A 21523-nucleotide genomic window follows, 5' to 3' on the forward strand; every position below is an offset into this window, starting at 1 on the left:
ATATCAGCAAGCCAACCCCAAGAAATACTGCTAGAGAGATGATCAAACACTTGGATGCACTTTCTGTGAGTTAGCTAGCAAGGCCAGCCCCTTCTGCTGACGTCTTTCCTCTCTATCACACATCAGACTTTTCCCAGTGGAGCTGGAGAACAGGCTTCAATGAAAACTGCCTGTTTGCAGCTATATGGAGATTGCAGGCACCACAATTACTATTTCCTCTCCCTGACCTGGAGCAGCAACTCCATCAGCAGGATAGAAAGGTAGCCTTGTTGCCTAGCAAAGGTGGGATGATTTATCTGTGTGTCTAGATTGGTCCCTTTGCTGCAAAAAGAATTGCTTTCAGACTTCCAAGGAGAATGAAGCCAGGCTAGAATTCGGAGTGGATGTGGGAGAGCTGCTCTCCCAGGGAGTAGAAAGAGCCACAGGGTCTCTGTGCTTTCTGTTCCTGTGCAGCACAGGACAATGGTTTTGTCTGCTCCAGTTATAGCCCTGGGGGCTACCTTAGGGACTGCAACTAGCATCCTTGCCCTCTGCGGCCTCACCTGCTTCTGCAAATGCAAGCAACCTGGGAAAGGACTCTCAGAAAAGGACCAAGAGGATGAGACGGAAAATACTAAGCCCAGTGTGCTTCAGCCAGTCCAGCAAGTAAGAAACAGTCTCTAATTTGCTCTGTGATTTTTCTTTAAAGGCAGAGGGTGGGAGTGCAACTTCCCTGTTAGGCTACTCAGCATGTGATTTATGCTGCCTGTTTATCTGCTTACTGTGTTTGGGATATAACAACATGCCAGTGGGAGGAGGAGTGAGGGAAAAACAGAGATGAGCTGGGTACCAGAGAATTACCGGAGCAGGAGACAGCTGCCACGGAGCCAGAGAGAAAGCTGCTAATGGCAGAAACAGGGAATGAGGACTGGAAATGCTGCTTAGTTAAGATAGATCAAAGAGAAATAATTTCCTAAGAAGAGAAGACTGGACTGTACCAAGTGGCACGCAGCATTGTGAAGAGGAAATGGATGGCTCCTGCTGAGATCTCGTATAGCAGCTATTTAATTCTATTCACAATATCTCATAGTTCCTGCAGGATAGTTCCCTGTCAACAGCTGGTTTCTCGTGAAAACCTTCCCTCCTCCTCCTTCTGCCCTTCTAACTGAGGGGATTAATTATGTGTGAAGTTAAAACAACGCATTGAAATCATAGGAAAAAGCAAATGAGAATCTAGATTGTGATAACTGGACAGTCTCATCACATTGTGAATTTCTTTTTCACTTATCGTAAAAGCAATGTGGAGTATGGATAATGTCAGGCATCCTTGTGTGCTCTTTCATTTTTGTTAGAATCCAAACAGCCTGATTGACTCCTGAGCCCAGGGCAAGAGGGAGCTAGGGGAATTATAGAAAGCTTTTAATATACTTATTAATGGGAATCTCTTCTTCAAAGGGAAATGTTTGATGATTTCCTTGGTTGAATGTGGTCTTAGGATATAGCATATAGCATGGTCAGTCTCTGAAAGTATTACCTGTTGGCTGTTGCTCCTGATATTTGTTTGTGCCTGTGTCCTTTTCACTCTCACCTAGCCATTCAATGAAGTGTTGTGCCATAGCAGCCCATTCCAAAGGCCTGTGCTCCATTGTACAATAGTCTTTGTTTGCCTTTTAATTATTTGAGCTGACTGTTATTTTTGGATTCTTAAAGAGTGTAGCTGGAGTCCTAATTGAACCCCTCTGTAATGTTTGAAATTAAATATTCAGTGTTTCTCTGGCTTCCACTCTTACCCTCTAAGCAGAAAAGAACCTTGGCATCCTCATGTTCTTGTTGCAGTTTATGCTGAGGAAAGACGACCAAATCTATAAACAGTATTGTAAGAACTGGTACAGATACAGAGAATGGCATTAGCAGACCTTGTGGTTGCTGGAGGGGGGAGGAGAGGTGTGAGAGGATGGCTCCATTGACCATGGATTAACTTCTGCGTGGAGTTTAGGACAAGAGATTACTGCTAATTCTGAGCTTCCCTCCATGAGCATAGTGAATAACTCCTAGTACCTGTTTGCATTTTCCTAGGATTAATTTCATCTGCTTTTCTGTTTGATAGCTTAGTCATGTCCCTTTCATGCTCCTTTCTTATCTTTTCTACCCCATACAGGGGATTTGCTAACACCTGTATATAAGAATGTATAATGATGCAGAGGTTTTTCCAAGTTTACTGTTAATGTGAATAAAAAACGTGTAACTTTGACAGCCACATCACTTTCCAAAGCAATTTTTCTAGCTGTTGTCTGCAGCAACACAACCCACAGACAACTTTACCATCAGGCTCTTTCTATGAGAGTTTGATGTAATCTCCAAGCCCAGAAATATCTCAAATCCTCCTTATAACTCCATCCGTGGACTGGGCTTTTTTTCTTTTACACAGCTTTTGGGGAAACATCTTGGGAAAGTGTTAATCCATCCTGGATCTTGTCCACAGGGGTGCTATCCTGTTTGCAGGACTGAAGTAAGCACTGTGTCTCCATATTGTTCAGTTAAGCCTCCAGTACTCAGCAGATATTCAGTTACAGTCCTCAAAATATGTCTACATTCATAAGTTTTGCCGTGACTTAATCCAGTATTTGACCAATAGGGGATAGAATTATTCAATCTGCCCTAAATGTATCATTATTACCTGAGTGATTGCATTCTTTCAGCATTGTAGACTTTTTAATTTGAAGTATTATTTCCAATGTTACTGGCTTTATGGTTTTTTTTTAAAGAATCTGGACATATTATAGCAGCCGAGTGAACATTCTGTCACAGAAAGTGCAAAATGTTCTTAGTTTGCATATTCCATATGTTTAGCAATTCTTTCCAATTAAAATAATTTTCTTGCCAGGAACATGAATTCTCCTATGCTGTCACTGAATCAGAATCAGTCTCTATACATCCAAGAAATGAATCTCAATTTGAGTTCTGAGCTTGTGAAATTTTATTATCTCTATGTTTATAAATTGCTCTGTGGGGACTTTTTTTTCTGACTACATTAGTACACAGTATGTCCTAGTCAGTGTTGGACACATTTAATTATTGAAACCACAGTCAGGACCACTGATTCTGATGAACACAGATGACAAAAGAAAGATGTAGCAAGTCTGCATTTTATTCAGTTGGCATGTCTCCCATGACAGTGATGCTTGTATTTGCTATAGACAGAAGCTCCCCATGGACATGCCCTGCATACATGAGGAGTAGAAGTTCAAACACAAACATACATCTGCAAAACAATGAGAAACTGCTGAAAATTTGCAAAGTCTCAGCAAAGCCTGCAGAATGAAGATTCCTAAACACATCCAACAATGGCAACAGTCTGGTGCTTTGAGTGACACTGGTCAGGGACACAGAAGGATCATTTGCAGCCTCCTTGCTCCTTTTGGTTTGCTTGCTTTCATGCATTTTTGCAGAACTCTCTGAACTCCTCTGCTGTGTCTTTATTTAAGACACAACTGCTGAGTTGCAAAGGAAACTTCCATAGGACACTGCTATGTAACTGGATCAGCACACAGCACTTGGGAAAAGAGCTGGCAGCAACATAATAAACAAAGGCAGATGCAGTAGGAAGAGGGGGTGGGCTAGTCCCACTGTGCTTGCATATGTCTCTGTCTGTAATTCTGCAGAGCAGACAGACAAGAGGAATATTTAGACCCAACAGAGTTCTTAGATGCTGTATGCTGACAGATTTACCTGGCAAGGTATTTAGCAAGAGGAAGACTGTACTAACAATATCTCAAATTTGTGTTTTTCATCCCAAAGGATCTGGAGGTGTTTTGTGTGCTGGCAGCACAGAGCAAGACAGGCAGGAGGCTCCAGTGTGTGGCCAGTGAGTGGTAGGACTGCAGCTCCAGGAGAGGCTGACCACCACTGTGTGTGTGCTGGCTGTAATGCCTCTGCACAACAAAAACAACCTGCCTTTTCTAGCTGCTGTCAGTGATTCCCCATGTATTCTGCTTGGTTGGTTTGCTTTAATTTTAGAAGAATGGAAAACTACATTTAAAGTTTGGATGAGTAACTTCACATTTCCTAGGTATTTTAGGACTGATGAGGCTCACATCTCTATAAGAGGGTTCTCACTTACAGCCCCACACTGTGTAATTTACATAATAGCTAAACTCAACTGAATGCTAGGTGAGGATGGCACACAATGACGTCTTTCTTTCTCAGCCCACTTCTCCTTCAAAGCCCTTAAAATTAGACAAGACAAGATCCTATGTTGCACAGTAGACTTCCTAAGCACTGGTGTACTGGCTGCCTTGAGAAGATGGAGTCACTGACCTAATTAGTTCCCTACCACTGCCAAGTGTATGCAACCAGGATCTCCACAAGCAGAATATGACTAGGCTAACATGCAAGACAGCCCTCTTTCTTCAGCTCTGTTTCTTGAGAGGGAGGTGTGCTTCCTCTGGACATACAAGCTGGGACAAGGAAATCCCAACACAGACAAGAGATTCAGGGCACCATCTACATTCATTATTAATAGAAAACAATAAGACTAATTAAAAACTTTAATTACAGTTATGAACCTTTTCTGTCTTGCCCCTCAATCTTGACCAAAAATAGGTTAGCAGGCAGTAGGTTGGAGATAATCCCACTGCACAGTAATCAACCAAAATGGCTGTTTTACTTGTGGTTTTTGTCTTCCATGTTTTGGAAACATTAATAAAATCTGTTGCAAGGGTTGGGGTCATTTGCTAGTCAGATTTTGTTCTTCCCCATTGATGAATCCAAATATAAATGAATCATGAATGATTTCAATTGTAAGAAGGCGGGATCATTTCTTGGGACATAAGCAGAAGAGAACTGTTCTATTCCACTAAGATATTTTTTTTCTGTTTTGGGAGAACAGTAATGCCTTTTCTGCCAGCCTTTGCTTGGACTACCCAAGCATCTTGCAGGTTCTTCTGCTCATCCCATGTTCATGATTCAGAGGGAATTGAAGTGTTAAGAACAAAATCAGACATAAATCCAAATTTCAGTCCTGGTATAATAAAGGGGAAATGTGTGTCTGATGGTCAGATGGAGCTCTGGTCCACAGAACCAAGGGGCTGAGATGATGACTGAATCAACTTCTCTTGGTTTGCCAGTCCAGGGCTCATTTGTTCAACCAGCTCTCCTTAGTCTTATTGCATCATGCTCATACTTGCTCCACGTTTGATTTATATCTTTGCACTCTTAATGCTTACTATATACTCATATAAAATATTCTAGATTCTGGGAGATGTCTGTAGCCTCTTGCTCTTGGATTTGACTTCAAACATCAAAGCAAAAATTACCATATCTTAATCAAAGCAAAATTAACTTTGTGGTTAATTTCTTTACTAAAATGAAAGTATTAACTTATGAAAATATTAACTGGTACCAGAACAGAGGAAAAATCAAATGATAAGAACATATCTTTTTCTTATAGTAATCAAATATCTGTAGAGGAATAAATCTGAAAAGAAACACACCAAGTACAAGGTTTCCGTGTTGACAAGAAAGTCTCCAGACATACAGGCAGTGGTTTCTACAAGCCAAGAAAAAATTGATGGTAGGAATGACCAGAGGCCCTGCTTTTTTCCTGTCTCAGTTCATCTAACGTTAAGAGAATTGGAGGAGTTAATGTAATTTGTGCAAAGTAATAAACAAAGTTTTAATTTTCAGTTCAACATTAAGAAAACTGCAGAGCCAGTCCAGCCTCGAGCACTTCTGAAGTTTCCCAACATTTATGGCCCCAAACCAGAAGTAACTTCACCTGAAATTGTTAACTACACGCAGTACTCTCTGAAGACAACAGAAGAACCAGCTCCTGGGAAACATACTGCTTTGGATGAGAATAGGATGAAGATACAAGTCAATGAAGAGCTGTTTGTTCTCCCTCAAAACGGTAGGAGCTTTTGGTCTTCAAACTAACAATTGCTTTAGTGGGCGTGGATCTGTAGTACTTCTAAGCATAATGTGATTGTTGTCAGATAAATAAATGTGGAATTTATCGGATGCTTTTCACTTTCTTATCATAAGCATTCTGAGTTTTGCTTTCAACCCATTTGTTTAGTAGAAGGTAGCAATGGAGCTCATAAGGACATTCTGATAACAAAGCTGTAGCTGTATCTTTTTGCAATTTTTTTTTTTACTTAAACATTTTTTGTTTTAAAAAATCTGTCTCCCTGGTAGCAGACATTTTGTAGAAAAGCATATTTAGTGTAGTTGTGCTGAGAGCAGTAGCCAGAGTATGTGTGAAATATCTGGCCAAAATTCGGCAGAGTATCTCCTCCAGGTCAAATCCTAGCTGTCCAACAACTGTCCCTGTCAGGGACAGTGGAGCTCAAAGCTTCTAATTTTCTCTCCTCCTTTATTGCCATGGGTTGGTAAGACGTTCTTGGCTTATTGCAATGTGCAGTGAAACTGAAGGCTGACACCTGAAAGGTTTTTGCCAAACACAATTCCTGTTTCCCAGCCAGCCCAAAGGATAACACTCCCAATCCTGAAACATAAGATTTCTAGGGCCTGAGAGAAAATGCAATCTTAATTATATGCATCTGGCAACATGTTCGGGTTTCTTCCATACTGATTTTTAACTTCACAGCCATATTTTAACAGGATAATTTACTCTTATGGTTACCACTTTAATAAAATCTTCCTGCAGATTTGCCAGAGAGACAATGCCATCTGCCCTTATTTTTACTGAGTATTCTTTTTAGTTATTTTTAATTTTTTGAGATTATGTTTTTGCCCTTCTGGAAGGACAACTGCTACCCTCAACCCTCCAACCTGAGGCTTGTGAGTACAGAAAGGAAGGTACCATGGGAAGCAGATGCATTGGAGGAAGAGACTGTCTGAGCCACATCCTTAGGTGTCAGGGAAAAGATTATAAGGGTGGAAAGGATGAAAGATGATGGCTGCATTTAGGCTAAAGCCTTATATAAGTGTTGGTGTAAGAGCCTCTCTGCACTGCTAATGGCACAAGCAAGTTTCCTTCCTGCTCTGCCTGATTATATAGCTCAAGTGTTGCTAAAATTAAACAAGAAATGTTGCATTCTCCTTTTGATGCCACAGTGAACTGGTCTGAACTGTGGCTGAGATTTTTAGGAGGAAGTGTGCTGGTCCCACTATTGTTTTCTGTGTGAGTTGAAACTGACCTTGCAGATAACAGCTTTGGATGACAAAAATATCTGGCTTTTCTTTTAGTCTTACAACTTGCTTTATTTCAGTATGAAATACATACTCAGCTCCAAAATCATGCATGGAGAAACTGCCTTATGGATTCCAAAGTTCATTGCCTTTAACCTGGTCAGGTGCAATGGAAATGGATGTCTTTTGCATGACAAAGACTTCATTGTTAAAATTAAAAGAAAAACAAAACAAAATGTTTAGAGAGGTCTGACCTAATGCAGAGTTGCACAGCAGTTCAAGAGCAGTCTCATTGCAGAGAATGTAAGATTTAATTTAATAATGCCAGTTAACAGAATATAAAACAATATAACAAGTAATGAGTGTCGTTCAGACACCTTGGCCTAGTCATAAGGTAAAAGAGCAAGTGTGTGAACCATCATAGAGGACAAGGTGGTGGAGAGCAGAAGTCTTGTCCAAATGCTGTAGAAAGAGCTGAAAGTGCAAGAAAACAGAACAAAAAGGGTGCATGATGATGTATTGAGAAGGAAAATAAATTATAGTCCTGCATACAAAGTGCAGAAAGAGTGTGACATTTTGAAAAGTCAAGTCAAGAGAAAGTGGATTTGCTGTCTTGGGAAGGGGAAGAGCTGCTTGCTAAAGGGTTAATTTCAGTTCCAGGTGTGGTGAAGGACGTGTGTGTCACGGAGCCCCTGAGGCCCGAGCGGGCAGGTGGCGGGCAGCAGGCCCCCGAGCTGCACTACTCCCTGCTCTACGAGCCGCAGCGCGCACAGCTGCGCGTGGCCCTCCTCCAAGGTAAGGGCCATGGCTCCGGCCTGGACGGGGCAACACACACGGTCACTACACTCAGAGACACTTAGAGACACTTCCCCTCCTGTCTGAAGGCCAACAGGTGCCTCGGGACCACTGGAGGTTTCACTAGTGCTGGGCTTGCAGAACAGGAATAGCTGTCAATGTCACTGCTTGAAGAGAGGGCGTAGCTTGGGAACAGTTGTTTGCACAGCTTTGTCAGGAGCCAGGATGGGCTCCTCCAGTCCAAGACATGGTACAAAGCAACCTCTTCTTTTTATTTTTTCCTTTGGGGGCAAGACAAATGGGGTTACTATCTCCTTCCTCTCCATACCTTTCATTCTTCAACCTGATCCACTCCCTACTGCCCTTTCCTCAAGTCAAGTCAAAGCCTGAGCTGGAGATACCAGACTTATTTTAAATCCCTCTGGCAGCAGCCTGGTCAGGCAGCCAGGCTCTGTGCCTCTCTCTGACAACTGCAACAGCTTCTCCACTCAGGGCTGGAGCATCATCAGTTCCTCTGGGAGAGTAAAATAAGCTGACTGAATAATTCATGCACAGTGTAGATCTCTGTGGAAACCTAATCAAATCACACCCTCTAAGGCGAGAATTGAAAGGGTGCTGAATGGCAGCCACTGCTGCAGGCCTCCTGCCACCAGCAAGCCCACAGTTGCCCTTCAGGATGGACGCCCACCACCCACGCTAGCTGGCTGCCACCCTGGCTGTCCCCTGTGCACAGGACGTGCTTGCCAGTGCTGCTCCCCTGAGAAGCCAGGAGAGCCCTGTGACCCACAGGTCCTGGCAGCTCAGGAGCAGCTGTCTTTGGACTGTCTGCAGCAAGGACAACAGTTTTTCCTTCAAAGCTGTGATATTCAATGACCCCATGGAGGAGGGTGTGTTCCTCTTGCTGCTGGAGAAGGCTGTGCAGCTCTGTTGCTGCAACTGAAGAGGAGTGAGAAATGCCATTCTCACTCTAGACTTTTCAAAATAAAGGGGATATAAAATTAGGGATGAATGTCTCTTGATGCAGGTCTTTTGGGCTGTGGGGTGGCTTCTGATGGATTCATTTACTAGAGGTTGGACCAGCAGAATGCAATAACCCTTTGACATTGGCCTGGAGGGATGGATGTGTGCCAAGGGAAGCTCTATCCCATCTCTGATATCTGTAACCGACCTTCCTGCTTTTAAAGTCATTGTAAGAAACTTTTTTTGTGTGCCAAGGTAAAAGTAAATGAGAACTGCCAACCCGTTTCATGCTGCCTTGTTTCAGTGCTGTTCTGCATCTTTCAACAGAATGTGTTTCCTTGAACTCAGCTGTTGCCCTCCCAAACACTGGCAGCATCCTTCTGCACTGGCACTAGGACAGGGACATTGTGCAGCCTGAGGAAAACACCACAGCTTGGACTCACAGTTTAATCTGCCCCCATGCAGGCAGGAACAGGGGTCAATGTCTATGCAGCTGTTTTATTTTATGGCTGTCACGAAACAAGCAATTTAACCACAGATATTTCAGGGCTGTCTTTTGTGAGAGGTCCTTACTATCCATCTTTTCCAGCTATGCATGACGGAATGAGCGGGGACCAAGACACTGGCTGCCATTGCTACATACTGGGCACCCTGGAGAGCAAGTCTGGCATTGCTGAGGCCCAGACAGAGCTGAAGAAGAAGGTACTTCACACCCTTTGGGAGGAGGTGCTGCAATTCCCATTAACAGAGGAGGAGATGCCAGGAGGAACACTGACTCTCACCCTGAGGAACTGTGACAAGTTCTCCAGGCACAGCATTGTGGGGGAACTGAAACTGAACCTTGCTGAAATGGAGGAATCCTTTGGGAAGGCCCAGTGGGAAAGGCTAAAGAGCCCAGAGAAGGTATGGACTCCATCTGTCGGTAGTTCAGAAACCCTAATGATTAAGAGTTTGGACAAGAGAAACCCTTTTCCTAGAGAGCTGCCTGCGGGTGGGTGGCTTTATTTGTTTGGAGCAGGTTTAGAGGGGTGATGTGTGACTGCAGAGATCACTCAGCACAGCTCTGTGCTGGTCTGTAGCTCATCATATCAAAAGCCCTTCTGTCTAATGCTCCCAGCTGTTAATGTGTCACAACTCCCTCAACTCCTCCCCAAGTACATGACAATCTGACATTGGCATTTGTAATGCTATGTCTAGAAAAAGGTGTGTGAGCTTCTGAGAATTATTGATACAGGACCAGAGTGGCAAGAGATGAAGTATCAGAGTGCGTTCAGAGCCCAATGGAGGGACTCTGCAAAGCTGGGTGTGGTAGGGCACTCGGTGGCACCCCGCTCCTAGATTTTAATCTAGGAGTGAAATACATTGTTGGGACTGGAATGTTGGACTGAAGGACACTTACCGGAATCAATCCAGTGCTATTTGTTCTGGGAGATATCAAAATATCATTCACTGTATTCTGTAGGTTTCCTTAAACATCAAAACCTTCCTTTCCCTTATCCACATTTTGCCAGTTGCACAGACAGGAAAAAATGGAGGGAAGAATTCCAACAGTTCTCGAAGTGGGTACAGGGGATGCTTCATGTGCACATTATAATTTCTTGCACATTTCCTCAGGAACCTTTTCCCTGCCATGAGCTAGGTTGCTCTTCTAGCAGCAGCAATTCACTTGACATGGCAGCAGGATGCTGCTACTGCTGCTGCTCGCTCATCACAACAAGTGGTACCTCTTGCAGTCTGCTATGGTATGGCTGAGCAATGCAAAACAACACCAGCACCACCACTAAGCACAATGAAACAAATTAATGCCTGTCACCATCACGGGTGAGTGCTCTCCACTGTGAGCTGGCCACAGACACATAGTACACTGTTAGCATTTCTGATTTCCAATAGGGCTGATTTATCTGATAACCACTTGAATATTAACAGGACCATCCACTCTAAAAAAACATCTGTCAGGGACAGAGGCAGCAGAAACAAATGGGTGGTCTGAATGAGTTTAATAAACTTCAAGCACAAGACTCAGTATTTGTCTAATAGCTGTAACCCTCCCCCTCTCCCGCCATACTGAAGTATTTGCTTTTTTAGTAATACACAAGGAACAGCCTGTTCACAGCAATAAGTTGTTACTCCAGTGCACCTGATGGAGTCCTGGTATACAGGGAATTCTGCCTTGGTCCAGCTTCACAACCACACACAGAAACAGTGCAGCATTCATTTCTTCTCCAGGCTGACAGCACAAGGTTAACACCAGCAGTACTGCTGAACAGTGCCCCAGTTTGAGCTGAGGATGTGCAGTGAAAGCTGAATTTGCGTCATCTGGGACCTGAGAGAGCCAACCATTGCACAGATAGCTTATGTATACAGATCCTGAATCATTCATTGAGAACCAGAGAGGGAGGGAGGGAGGGAGGGAGGAAGAGCTGATCAAAAAAGAGGAGCTATTTTTGACAGCATTCATCCAGGAACAAAGTTACTGAGCTTTGTCAAAAGTGTGACATTTCCTTGAAATGCCAGGAAGGGCAGAAATTTTGTTCTTACCTTCCCAGTAATTCTCCCACAGACAAGGGAAGGAGCCCAGAGTGGAGCTTACAGCTAACCAGGTAATGCAATTAGCATTCAGGAATTCATTGAGTCCTGTGAGCAATGCAAAGAGTAGATACTGTAGACTGATATCCTTATCTTGTCTTCCTTCCCTCCCACTGCTTTGCTAATGACAGTAATGATAGTGGCTTGATGATAGTGTGTCCTTGCATAGCAACTTCCCTTTTGTGATTTCGTGGTGCCCTGCACGTAAATCATTGATGACCCCTTGTTGCTTTTTATTCATTTTGTATAGAAAGAAAGACTGAAGCTCTGATGGTTGTATGAATTTGTAGGATTTCAGCACAAAATGTAGGTTATGGATTTAATAGGAAAAAAGAAACAAAGAACACAAAGCCCAGAAGGGGAAGGGAAAGTACCTCTGGTTTGGTCTGTCCAAGCAAAACTCCAGCAAAGACCAACCATTGCAGGTTTTGTTGTCATGTGGATACAGGCTGGCCAAAAACTTGATCAGCACACTAGGAGCTAGAAAGTCATAGGTGCAAGATGTGATCCGAGTACAATGCGTGTGTTTGTGCGTGTGCGCACGTCTACAGAGCCCCACCCCCTCCCAATCTCCACTGCATCTATCTGTGCCTGCAGCTACAGGAACCAAATTCTAGCCAAGACCTACAGAATGGGACCTGCTGAGATGTAGTGGGGGTAAATAAAAAAAAGCAGCTTATGACAAGCCTAAACGCTGGGTTTGCATTGAGGTGGTGTTTGGGTTTGTCCCTGAATATACAATTCTTTTGTAGTGGGCATACAGGCATTTGAAACTGCTTTTTTTAATGTGTGGGCTTTTCTAAGTTCCACTTCAGTTTAAGACAGGATTCATATAAGTGAAATGCATACAAGCCCTTCATTGCTATCTGAGTGCATGAAAAACATATTTACTTGGGCTGACTTGGAATTGAATTTCAGGCTTCCTTGCTAATGCCCTTCCACCTGACTTGTGCAGGACAAATTAGTCATTTGAACCAGACAGTGATGACAGCCATGTTTTCTGGAGAGTCAATCAGCTCATGGAGAGCATACAGGGGCCTGTCCTTGCCTGTTTCGAGAAACTGGTTGAAAACTTAATTTGAAATATTTATGGCTCACTTAGTAGCGACACTGCAGAGCACAGAAATAGCCTGGAGAGAAGGGCTGTCTATCCTCGAGGATGTAGAACACACTAAGGAGCCCAGAATGAGTCTGTTGAATTGGCATTGGCTTTCTGGGACTCTTCTGGGTCATTAACCTCACACTAAACCAGATTTCTGTCACAAGCTCCCACTCACTGAGAGAATAACTACTCCCTTTTTGTTCCTTGCCATGGGCTGTCAGCTCTGCACACAATGGTGTGGGATTTTTCTCCTTCCCTGCTGGCTCCTGAGAAGGAAATGGCATTACTCTCTTATAGGAGAGCAGCAGTGGTGTGACTGTGTCCCTAGGCTTTCTCCCCAAGGGCTGCTTATCCAGGGCAAATGGAAGAAAGGGGAAAGGGAAAGGGAAAGGGAAAGGGAAAGGGAAAGGGAAAGGGAAAGGGAAAGAGAGTCTACCACAGGGGAAGCAGGGAGAGCTGCTCACAGTCCTGATGGAAGGCAGGTGGGAAGGAAGAGTATGGGAATTCATAAAATCAGAGGGTTTTGGGAAAGCTGCAAAAGGCAGGCCTCAGAGACAGTAGAACTGTGATTAGAGCTAAGCAGTAGCCATGAGATAGGTCAGCAGAAAAATTATGTAAAACATAGAAAAGGACAAATAGAACAATGGGCTTTGTATTAACGCTTGTCTAGAATAACTCCCTAAGCTACAGAAAAGTTTATATAGGAAGATATTAGGAAGTTTTAAGCTTAATAATGGGGCTCTGTGCATTGTGTTTTAAGGCTTACAACAAGTATTGTATTTGAAATAAGCAAGCATTGTTTTAACTGAAGGTACGTGTGCTTATAGTGGTTGGGTAGAACTACTGTCAATGTGCTTTTGCTTTGTGTGATTGGTCAAAAAACTTTTAAAGTAAGTTGTAGCATTAAGTTCTTGGTCTGCTGCCTGGGATGTGAGCTGATGGCATCTTTCCATTGTCATAACCATGTAATGAGACTGATGCTGAAAAATAAAACAGCTCAAGGCACATTCCTAGCAGTTCTGTCCTGTTCATGATTTGTACTGTGCCCAGCTAGTGGAGGATTTCAGCTGGGCTAGGTTTTTTCTCATACCAAATAGGGTGTCAGGGAAGGTGTAGTCCAGCTCCAGGTCAGACATAAATACAGGGCAGTTACGTGGTCTCTCAAAATAGGAATTTCTGACTATTTGCACTGTATGCAAGCCCCAGATCTTCTTCTGATTAAATATTGCACTAAAAGTTGATGTCAGGAAGCAGTTACTTTCCAGTGCCATAAGGATTCAGTAACTCACATTATGGGAGCCTTATGAGCCTCAGGCATCTTTGCCAGGTTTATTCCTATCCAGGGTAACTGGAAAGATCTCCTGTACAGAGAGAAAACTTGGTTGGTCCATGACCTTCCACCCATCAGTTGCTTTCCTAATGTTCTGGCCAAGATTATATAAAAATTAACCCTTTCTGTATCTCCATTTCCAGGAGCCATCCACGGGCCATGGGGAAGTTCTGCTCTCTATTAGCTACTTGCCAGCAGCTAATCGCCTGCTGGTGGTGATTATTAAGGCTAAAAACCTCCATTCCAAGCAGCTGAAAGATCTCCTCGGAAGTGGTGAGCGTTATAGCAAGGAAACAGATACTGTTGGTTCTGCTATTATGTAAATCTAGAAAGAAAGTGGGAAGGGTGAAGTCTGGCAGGAAAAAAAAAAAAACAAAAAGTCTGGCTTAGAAAGCCAAAGAGATCTGAATAATTTCTAAAAAGTGAAAACCAAATGGCCCCTGGCCAATACTTCTACTGTGCTGTCTCAGTTTGATGTCACCACTATAAATTCTCTTGCATTTTTTTGATTTTTGGGTGCAGATTCAGGCATCACAATATAAAAAAAATGTTAAGATATTAGAGAGTGTCCAAAGGAGGGCCATAAGGATGGTGAAGGGCCTAGAGTGGAAGCCTTATGAAGAGTGGCTGAGGTCACTTGCTCTGTTCAGTCTGGAGAAGAGGGAGGAAAGCCCCTCTTCATGGTCTTCAGTATCCTCACAAGGGGAAGTGAAAGGGAAGGCACTGATCTCCTCTTTCATGGACAGGGACAGGACCTGAGGACACAGCATGAAGTCTCCCTAAGTCAAGGGAGACTTGGGTTGGTCACAGCACCAGCCTGATTGAGTTCAAAAAGCATTTGGACAACACTTTTGGGCACATGGCATAATTTTTGGAGTGTTCTGTGCAGAGCCAGGAGTTGAACTCCATGATCCTGATGGGTCCCTGCCAACTCAGCCTCTTCTAGTCTAGTTAGTCTATTTGTTGCATGCCCATTAACATGATGTCTCTCTCCCCTCCTTATACAGACGTTTCTGTCAAGGTGACACTGAGGCATCAGTCACTGAAGTTGAAGAAGAAGCAGACCAAACGTGCAAAACACAAGATCAACCCTGTGTGGAATGAGATGATCATGTTTGAGGTGCCTCATGAGCTCTTGCGTGCCTCCAGCGTGGAGCTGGAAATGCTGAGCCAGGATGGAGCTGGCCAGAGCCATGTGCTTGGCAAGTGCAGTCTGGGCTTACACGTCACAGGCACAGAGAGGAACCACTGGGAAGAAATGCTGAGGAACCCCAGGAAACAGATAGCCATGTGGCACCAGCTCCACATGTAGACTCATCATGATTACTGACAACAAGAGTCCCACCAGGCCTCAGAGCCTGGGGGAATAAGCTGGATTTCATCTTCCACCTTCACCTCCATGAAATTGCTCAGCACAGCACTCTTACTACACCACCCTTCTCTGATCTTCCTGACCATTCTAGCCCAGGAAACTGTCTGGAAAATGTATTTAAAGGACAGTCTCTCACCTAATCAGGTGGTTGTCTCAAACAACGGGTTGCCTGCCTGGATGATTTGAATTCATTTTATTTACCTGCCCACTGTCTCTTCTGAGAGGTCGCTGTTTCTGTAGAGAAACAGAGGGAAGGAAAGAAGAGCAAAGTTATCATGGAAATGTGAGCCCTTCATTGGCATCTAGTGCTGTCACCTAAGTCCCTTGATGAGTGTTGGCTCCATAATCACCAACACACAACTGTTTTATCAATCACTGCTTTTCATAATGCTCCACAAGACTGAGAAATGAAGATCAGAGAACTGACTGTCATGGCAGGCACAAAGAATGAGTACGAAAAAGACAGTGAAGCCAAAGTGCAGTAAATGGATACCTAGAAAAATACACAGAATGAAGGGAGAGAACAGAAGAAGAAGAAAGGGGGAGACAGTCAACACCCTCATCCTGTGTAGCCTTTGAAGCAAACACTGCCGAGCAAGAAGTCAAATACCTTCCTTTACTTTTGTTTCCTGGAGAGTTTAATACCTTGTATTTAAGATTCATGAAAACTGCTGAAAATATGAATGTTTCAGGATCCTTTATCAGAATACCTGCAGCATTTATCTTTCTATGATGTCATCCAGGAAGATCCTAAATATGGACAAAAAGTTACTGTTGATGTTACCTCCTAAAACTTGGACCAAATCTTTCTGTTTACTGCCACATTTTCTGTTTGGGTTTATCCCAAATTTCAAATATGCTATTTATATTCCAGGCAACATCTAAAATTAGGCAAAAGAAGTGGGATCATTACATACCTTAGCAGCTGATAGATGGTTTTGGTTTGACAGTTAACTATTGCACTCAAATCCTCCTACCAGCATTACTCAAGGACAACCCTTATTAACTGCCATGTATTTCATCACTTCCAGACAGAAGGAAATCACCAACCAGACAGACTCTCCAGGGCTTGTTTTTTGTGTGCACTTTCAAGATTTGATGCGGCTTAAATGTTACTTATGACTGTCCTTTTTTTTGTGTTTCTAGATGGACTGAAAGTCTGGCATTGGCAGTGATAATGTCATGACCCTATAAGCACACTGCTAGTCTTACTACTTTTTTTCAAGTAGTAGACACAACTTTAAGGGATTTCCATGGGGACAAGGCATCCAAAAATCTGGAAACCGAACCATATAATTCGTAGCCCTGAAAATCTCAGAGAGCTTCATATTTGCAGGGTCAGATTGCTCCTTGTTTAAATCAAAATGTTAAGCTAACCTTTAAGTAGTAAAATATTAAGCTAACCTTTAAGTAGATACTACTTTAAGTAGTATCCGTCCTATTCTGATGGTGCAGTCTAACAAGTCTAGCAGCTTGTCAAGGGAAGGCTACCATCCTGTTGGCAAAGAGAAAACAACAGAACCAGTGTCTGAAAACTGGCTGAAGACCAGGCACAGTGGGTTATGAACTGGGAAATGAAGTTCACTGGAAGTCAGTAATTAGTGGTGACTGGGGCTGGTCGAGAGACTGACAGAGTTTACCACCTTCATAAATGACCTAGACAATGGTGCAGAGCATGGCCTTGGCAGGTTTGTACGTGATGCAAAACTTGGAGTAGTGATTGATACACAAGGCAGTTTTGCTGACATTCAGAGGGATGCTGAGAGAAATGCTGGAGAAATGCTGGGCTAACAGGAACCTCCTGAAATTCAACAAGGAGAAGTGGCACCTGAGGAAGAACAACCTTGCAGTGCGGGGGTGAAGGCTGACAATCTGTAAAGGAGCTTTCCAGAAAAGGACCTGGGTGTCCTGGTGGACACCGAGTTGAACATGAGCCAGCATTGTGGTCTTGCAGCAGAGAAGGACAACAGCGCCTTGTGCTGCATTAAGCAATGCCAGCAGGTCAAAGGAGGGTGAGCACCACTGAGGGCACTTCTGGAATGCTGTGTCTGTTGCTGGACTCCCCAGGGCAAGAAAGATACAGACATTCTGGGAAGAGTGCAGCAAATGGCCATGAAGATGTTTAAGAGACTGGAGCATCTTCTATAAGAGAAGAGTCTGAGAGAGCTGGAACTGTTTAGATCAATGTGTACAGATACCTGACCTTGGAGAGGACAAAAGAAGATGGAGAGAGATTCTTTTCACTGGTGTCCAGAGACAGCACAAGAGTCAAGGTGACAAGTTGCAATGTAGGTAATTCCATTTGAACACATGAAAAATAGCAAGAATAAACCTGCTTTTTTACTGTGAGTATAATCAAATACTGGAACAAGAAGAGGTTGTTGGGGGTCCCCATGCTTGGAGACAGTGAAAATTTGATGAGATACAGCGTGAACGACCTGCTCTAGTTTATCCCACTTTGAGCAGGGGTGAGTTTGGACTATATGATCTCCAAAGGCCCTTTATATCCTCAGCAATGCTATGATTCTGTGAAGAAACTGACAAGGTTGATGCACACTGAAAACTGTTGTCTTTACACTACTATTTCTTTTGTGGGTGGTGTAGCCAGGAGTTACAGGATCATTTTGAAGAGAGCAATAAAATCTTCTTTGAGCAACCAGACAGACTGAAAAGCTAAGTATGCCCATGAATCTTGCACCCAATATTTTAATCTCTGGTATTAATCTGTTGGCTAGAGGGCATGCAAATGAAAAGAAAATTGGTTTCTTGTTTTGCTCTTCTTGTATAGGGTTTTGTTTACTAACAAAAAGCTGTAGGATACTGTGAGTAAACTGGACACAGGGGTCTAGTTGATAGTGAATTCTTAATGCTTACTATGATCCTGATTTGCCTGTAGATGTACCTATAGGTATGGAGTAATCATTTCCATATAAGTGCAGAAATTATTGGAATGTTGGCCTAATTCACATATAGGTTCCAGGCAGCACTGTGATTTTTTGAGGGCTAATGGTAAGAAGGATAACTTCACATAATGATGCTATTTGGCTGGCAATGGAAAGCCTGAAGGGCCAAATATTTGCCTTGCTGCCAACTCCTCTAGTTCTGCATTCTGCTTGTTTCACTGAGCCTTTTATAACATCTTGATGACTGATTGTAAACAGCATTATCTGCCTGTGCCCTGGTGATTCTGGCACACCCTGTAATAGATATCAATCAATCCTATGGCATTTAAAAGAATAGCTCCTCAGAATCTGACTAGCTGTGGTAAAACAATGTCCTCTTTTACAGCAGACAAATACTGTGTATACACACTACTTAACCACGAATCTGTCTTAGGAGCCAAGTGGTGCCATCAGTGTTAATGAACGGCATTGTTTCCTCCTTTGCTGCAGTGGGATTTAATGGGAAAGAGAGAAGGAGTGAAAATGCATACATCTGCCCCGGACGGATCATTCTTATTGTCTGGCATTTTAGCCTGCAAAGAATGCTCCTAGCCATCAGCACAGCCCGAACAAAGGCTGCCAGGAGCCCCTGGGAAGAGGCGGCCGCTCGCCGGGGGCTGACAGCGGGCACGTAACGGGATGAGGAATGCTGTGTACGTGTGGTACCCGAGGGGCAGGGGCGCCCAGCCCGGCCTTTTGAACTCTGCTAACAGGGGCTGTGTGTCACCCATCGCATTCCAGCGTCTGCCCGGGCGCTGCCCTCATCCCTCCGAACAGCCTGAGCAGCAGTACCTGGCTGTCCCTGAGCCTCAGCACCCCAAGGGCCGAGGTGCTGAACTGTCCCAGCGGACAAATGGCTGGGAATGGTTGTGGTAGCTGACAAAGTCATGAAGATAAATCCGAAGTATTTGGAAATGCCATTGTATCAAGCAGCCTCAGCAACTTGAGCTGTCAAAGTATCGCTGAAGTGCAATAAGGACAGAGCCAAACAGACCCTCTGTTTTCAGCTCCTGAAGCTGAAAATGCAGGAGCATCAGCAAGCACCACTGTGTATTAAATTAAAGGATGCTGCTTATAAATTGTGTCATATGAGAAGAAGCAAAAAAAACCCAGTTATGGCAATTAATGTTCCTAAGACATATGTGTGACCAAAAGCAGCCACAAGAGTCCCCAGTGGCTAGTTAGTGGCTGGACTGATTGTTTTGCCTATTATAAGCATTAACATGAAGAAGCTGGAAGCCAAGAGACTGTAGGGAATAGGGAAGGAGAAAAAAAAAAAAAACCAAACCCAAACAAAAAACCGTGGTGCGAGGCAGTCTACCTGGTCAGAATGAATGATCCTTCTCACTAAAGGTCAGAATTGCGAGCTTAAGGACAGGGATTCACAGTCCCTCATCCAGTGACAAAGCACAGACAACCAGATTACTGTAAAAAAGCCTGAGAAATGCATCTCCCAGTATATTACCCAGCTTTGCCTGGGAAAGGTGGCCTCCTGAGGTGGCCTCTGCTCAGAGGAGAGGGCTAAGAGGCCAGAGGAAATGACTTGTGACTACTTTGAGTTCCTTTGTTAAAATATAGATTGTAGCCATCTGTTGCTTTGCCTCAACCTGCCCTCAGAGCTAGATCTTCCTCCCCAAAAATGATCTAGTTTGATTTTAAGCAATTTGTCCTACAGTAGAAGGATTAATAAGCACAAATCATCAATAATAACTAAAATATCTGGGATGTTTTAGACTCATTACTACCCTCAGCACCCTTCCCCAGTTTTAAGGGGAGTGGTTACAGCTGATGCCCTGTAAGGGTAATATTTTTTCAGTGCAAGGTTTTCCCCTCAGTTGTTGTCCCAAATATCCTTGCATGCTAATAAGAAACATGTTTGCTTTGCAAGGAAGTAATACATCAGAACGTAATGGAAAATTCCTTTCAGCAGGACTGGGAAAATTTTCAGGCTCAATTATTCTCCCAGGTACAGATGGGCTTTCAATATGTTGAACGGCTGTACCTTGTATTTTGCTAGCATCTGTCTTCAGTATTATCTGGCAGTAGCATTCAAAACCAATCTTTTTTTCCCCCCAAAATGAAGTAGGTTGTCATTTGGGCCCTAGAATTACAGCCCAAGGTTTTCCCAAATTTTCCTAATGTCTAAGATGAGTTGACTACAATGAGATTTAATAAGAACTGGAAGCTAAAGTGGCTTGGACCATGCTTCTTGAACTCTTATGAAGGTCAGTTTGAAGTCTGATCGAATTAAGGGACAGAGCTTTGACAGCATTTTTATGTGTTTCAGAATTTAACTAGGTATTAAAATGTATTTGGTTAATTTGTTGAAAGATAAGCATGATGAGTAAATAGTAACACTCAACACATCATATTATTTCTTCTGTTTTCAATATGCACAAGAAAAGTAGCAAAGTGAAATAGTGATTTGTAGCCTTCCAGCATGAGGGGGCTTTTCTGCTTACTTGGTCCCTTGGTGTCCCAGTGTGTTTATTGTACACGGCCAGATATTGTTTGTCAAGACTTTATATTGTTCTCACAATCTAATGCACAAAATCAGAGCATGATGCTCAGCCTTTGTGTCTAATATTACAGCACAACATGTAAAACACTGCAAGTAAATAATTCCAAGCTGTACCAGTGCTGTGTCTGCATTTTTTACTCTACAGTAAGTCCCCTCTGCTTGCAGCTCATGTCAGAGGCACAGAGTGCCAGCATGAGTCAACAGAAGATGCTCTGAAGGGTGTCATCAAAGGATGGGTGTACAAAGAGAAGAGGAGTCAGCAATAGAGTCCTGTCCTGGGCAAGCACAAGAAATCTATTGGCCTTTTCAGCAAGGTGGCAGCTAAACAAAGCTCTAAAGGAGCTACAAGGAGATTAGAGAATGGGATCTGGGAACCAGTTTCTTCCCAGATACTGGCTCCATCTCTGAAACAAAACTAAGAAGTGAATTTAGAGGGGTTTTTTTAATTATTATTTTGTTTTTTGCCAGTCTCAGTACTTTCAAGTTGGTGTTGATGATACTCTGTAAACCATGCATTCATTAGGAGGAAAACATGCTTGGCTGACCTAATACCATCACCAGAATTAGCTGGTTCCTAACAAGACACACAGATCAAAACCTGCACATAAAAGTAAAAGAAAAGAGATTTTTGGAGCAGGAGCAGGAAGTATTTACCTCACTGACAGTTTGGGGGCACTCTCACCCATCACAGTCAGCGTTAAAGCACAAGGAGAGAAAACAAAGCCAGTCTGCAGAGCCCCAGGCTGTTGCTAGCTTTGCGAAGAGGGGTGCCTGTTATCTGCAC

General features: G+C 43.3%; 1 protein-coding gene across 3 annotated transcripts; it reads left to right on the top strand.

Annotated features, from left to right (window-relative positions):
* The first annotated feature begins 100 nt into the window (after window positions 1-100).
* Window positions 101-20852, top strand: SYT13 (synaptotagmin 13). 3 transcript variants are annotated; one of them, XR_011679271.1, is made up of 7 exons: window positions 101-645; window positions 5665-5887; window positions 7786-7926; window positions 9476-9789; window positions 14048-14177; window positions 14912-17564; window positions 18669-20852. XR_011679271.1 is itself a non-coding variant. In XM_071427556.1 (6 exons), the coding sequence occupies exons 1-6, from the start codon at window positions 463-465 to the stop codon at window positions 15214-15216; spliced, it is 1296 nt and encodes a 431-aa protein (XP_071283657.1). In that variant the 5' UTR covers window positions 101-462; the 3' UTR covers window positions 15217-20852. The 3 variants fall into 3 exon arrangements, 2 of the variants coding, with proteins under 2 accessions (XP_071283657.1, XP_071283659.1); XM_071427556.1 differs by having other exon boundaries at window positions 14912-20852; XM_071427558.1 differs by having other exon boundaries at window positions 7792-7926; window positions 14912-20852.
* Window positions 20853-21523: the final 671 nt, after the last annotated feature.

This window comes from Agelaius tricolor, unplaced genomic scaffold (assembly GCF_023055355.1).
Source record: "Agelaius tricolor isolate 1412-34295 unplaced genomic scaffold, bAgeTri1.0.p SCAF_5, whole genome shotgun sequence".
NCBI lineage: Eukaryota > Metazoa > Chordata > Aves > Passeriformes > Icteridae > Agelaius > Agelaius tricolor.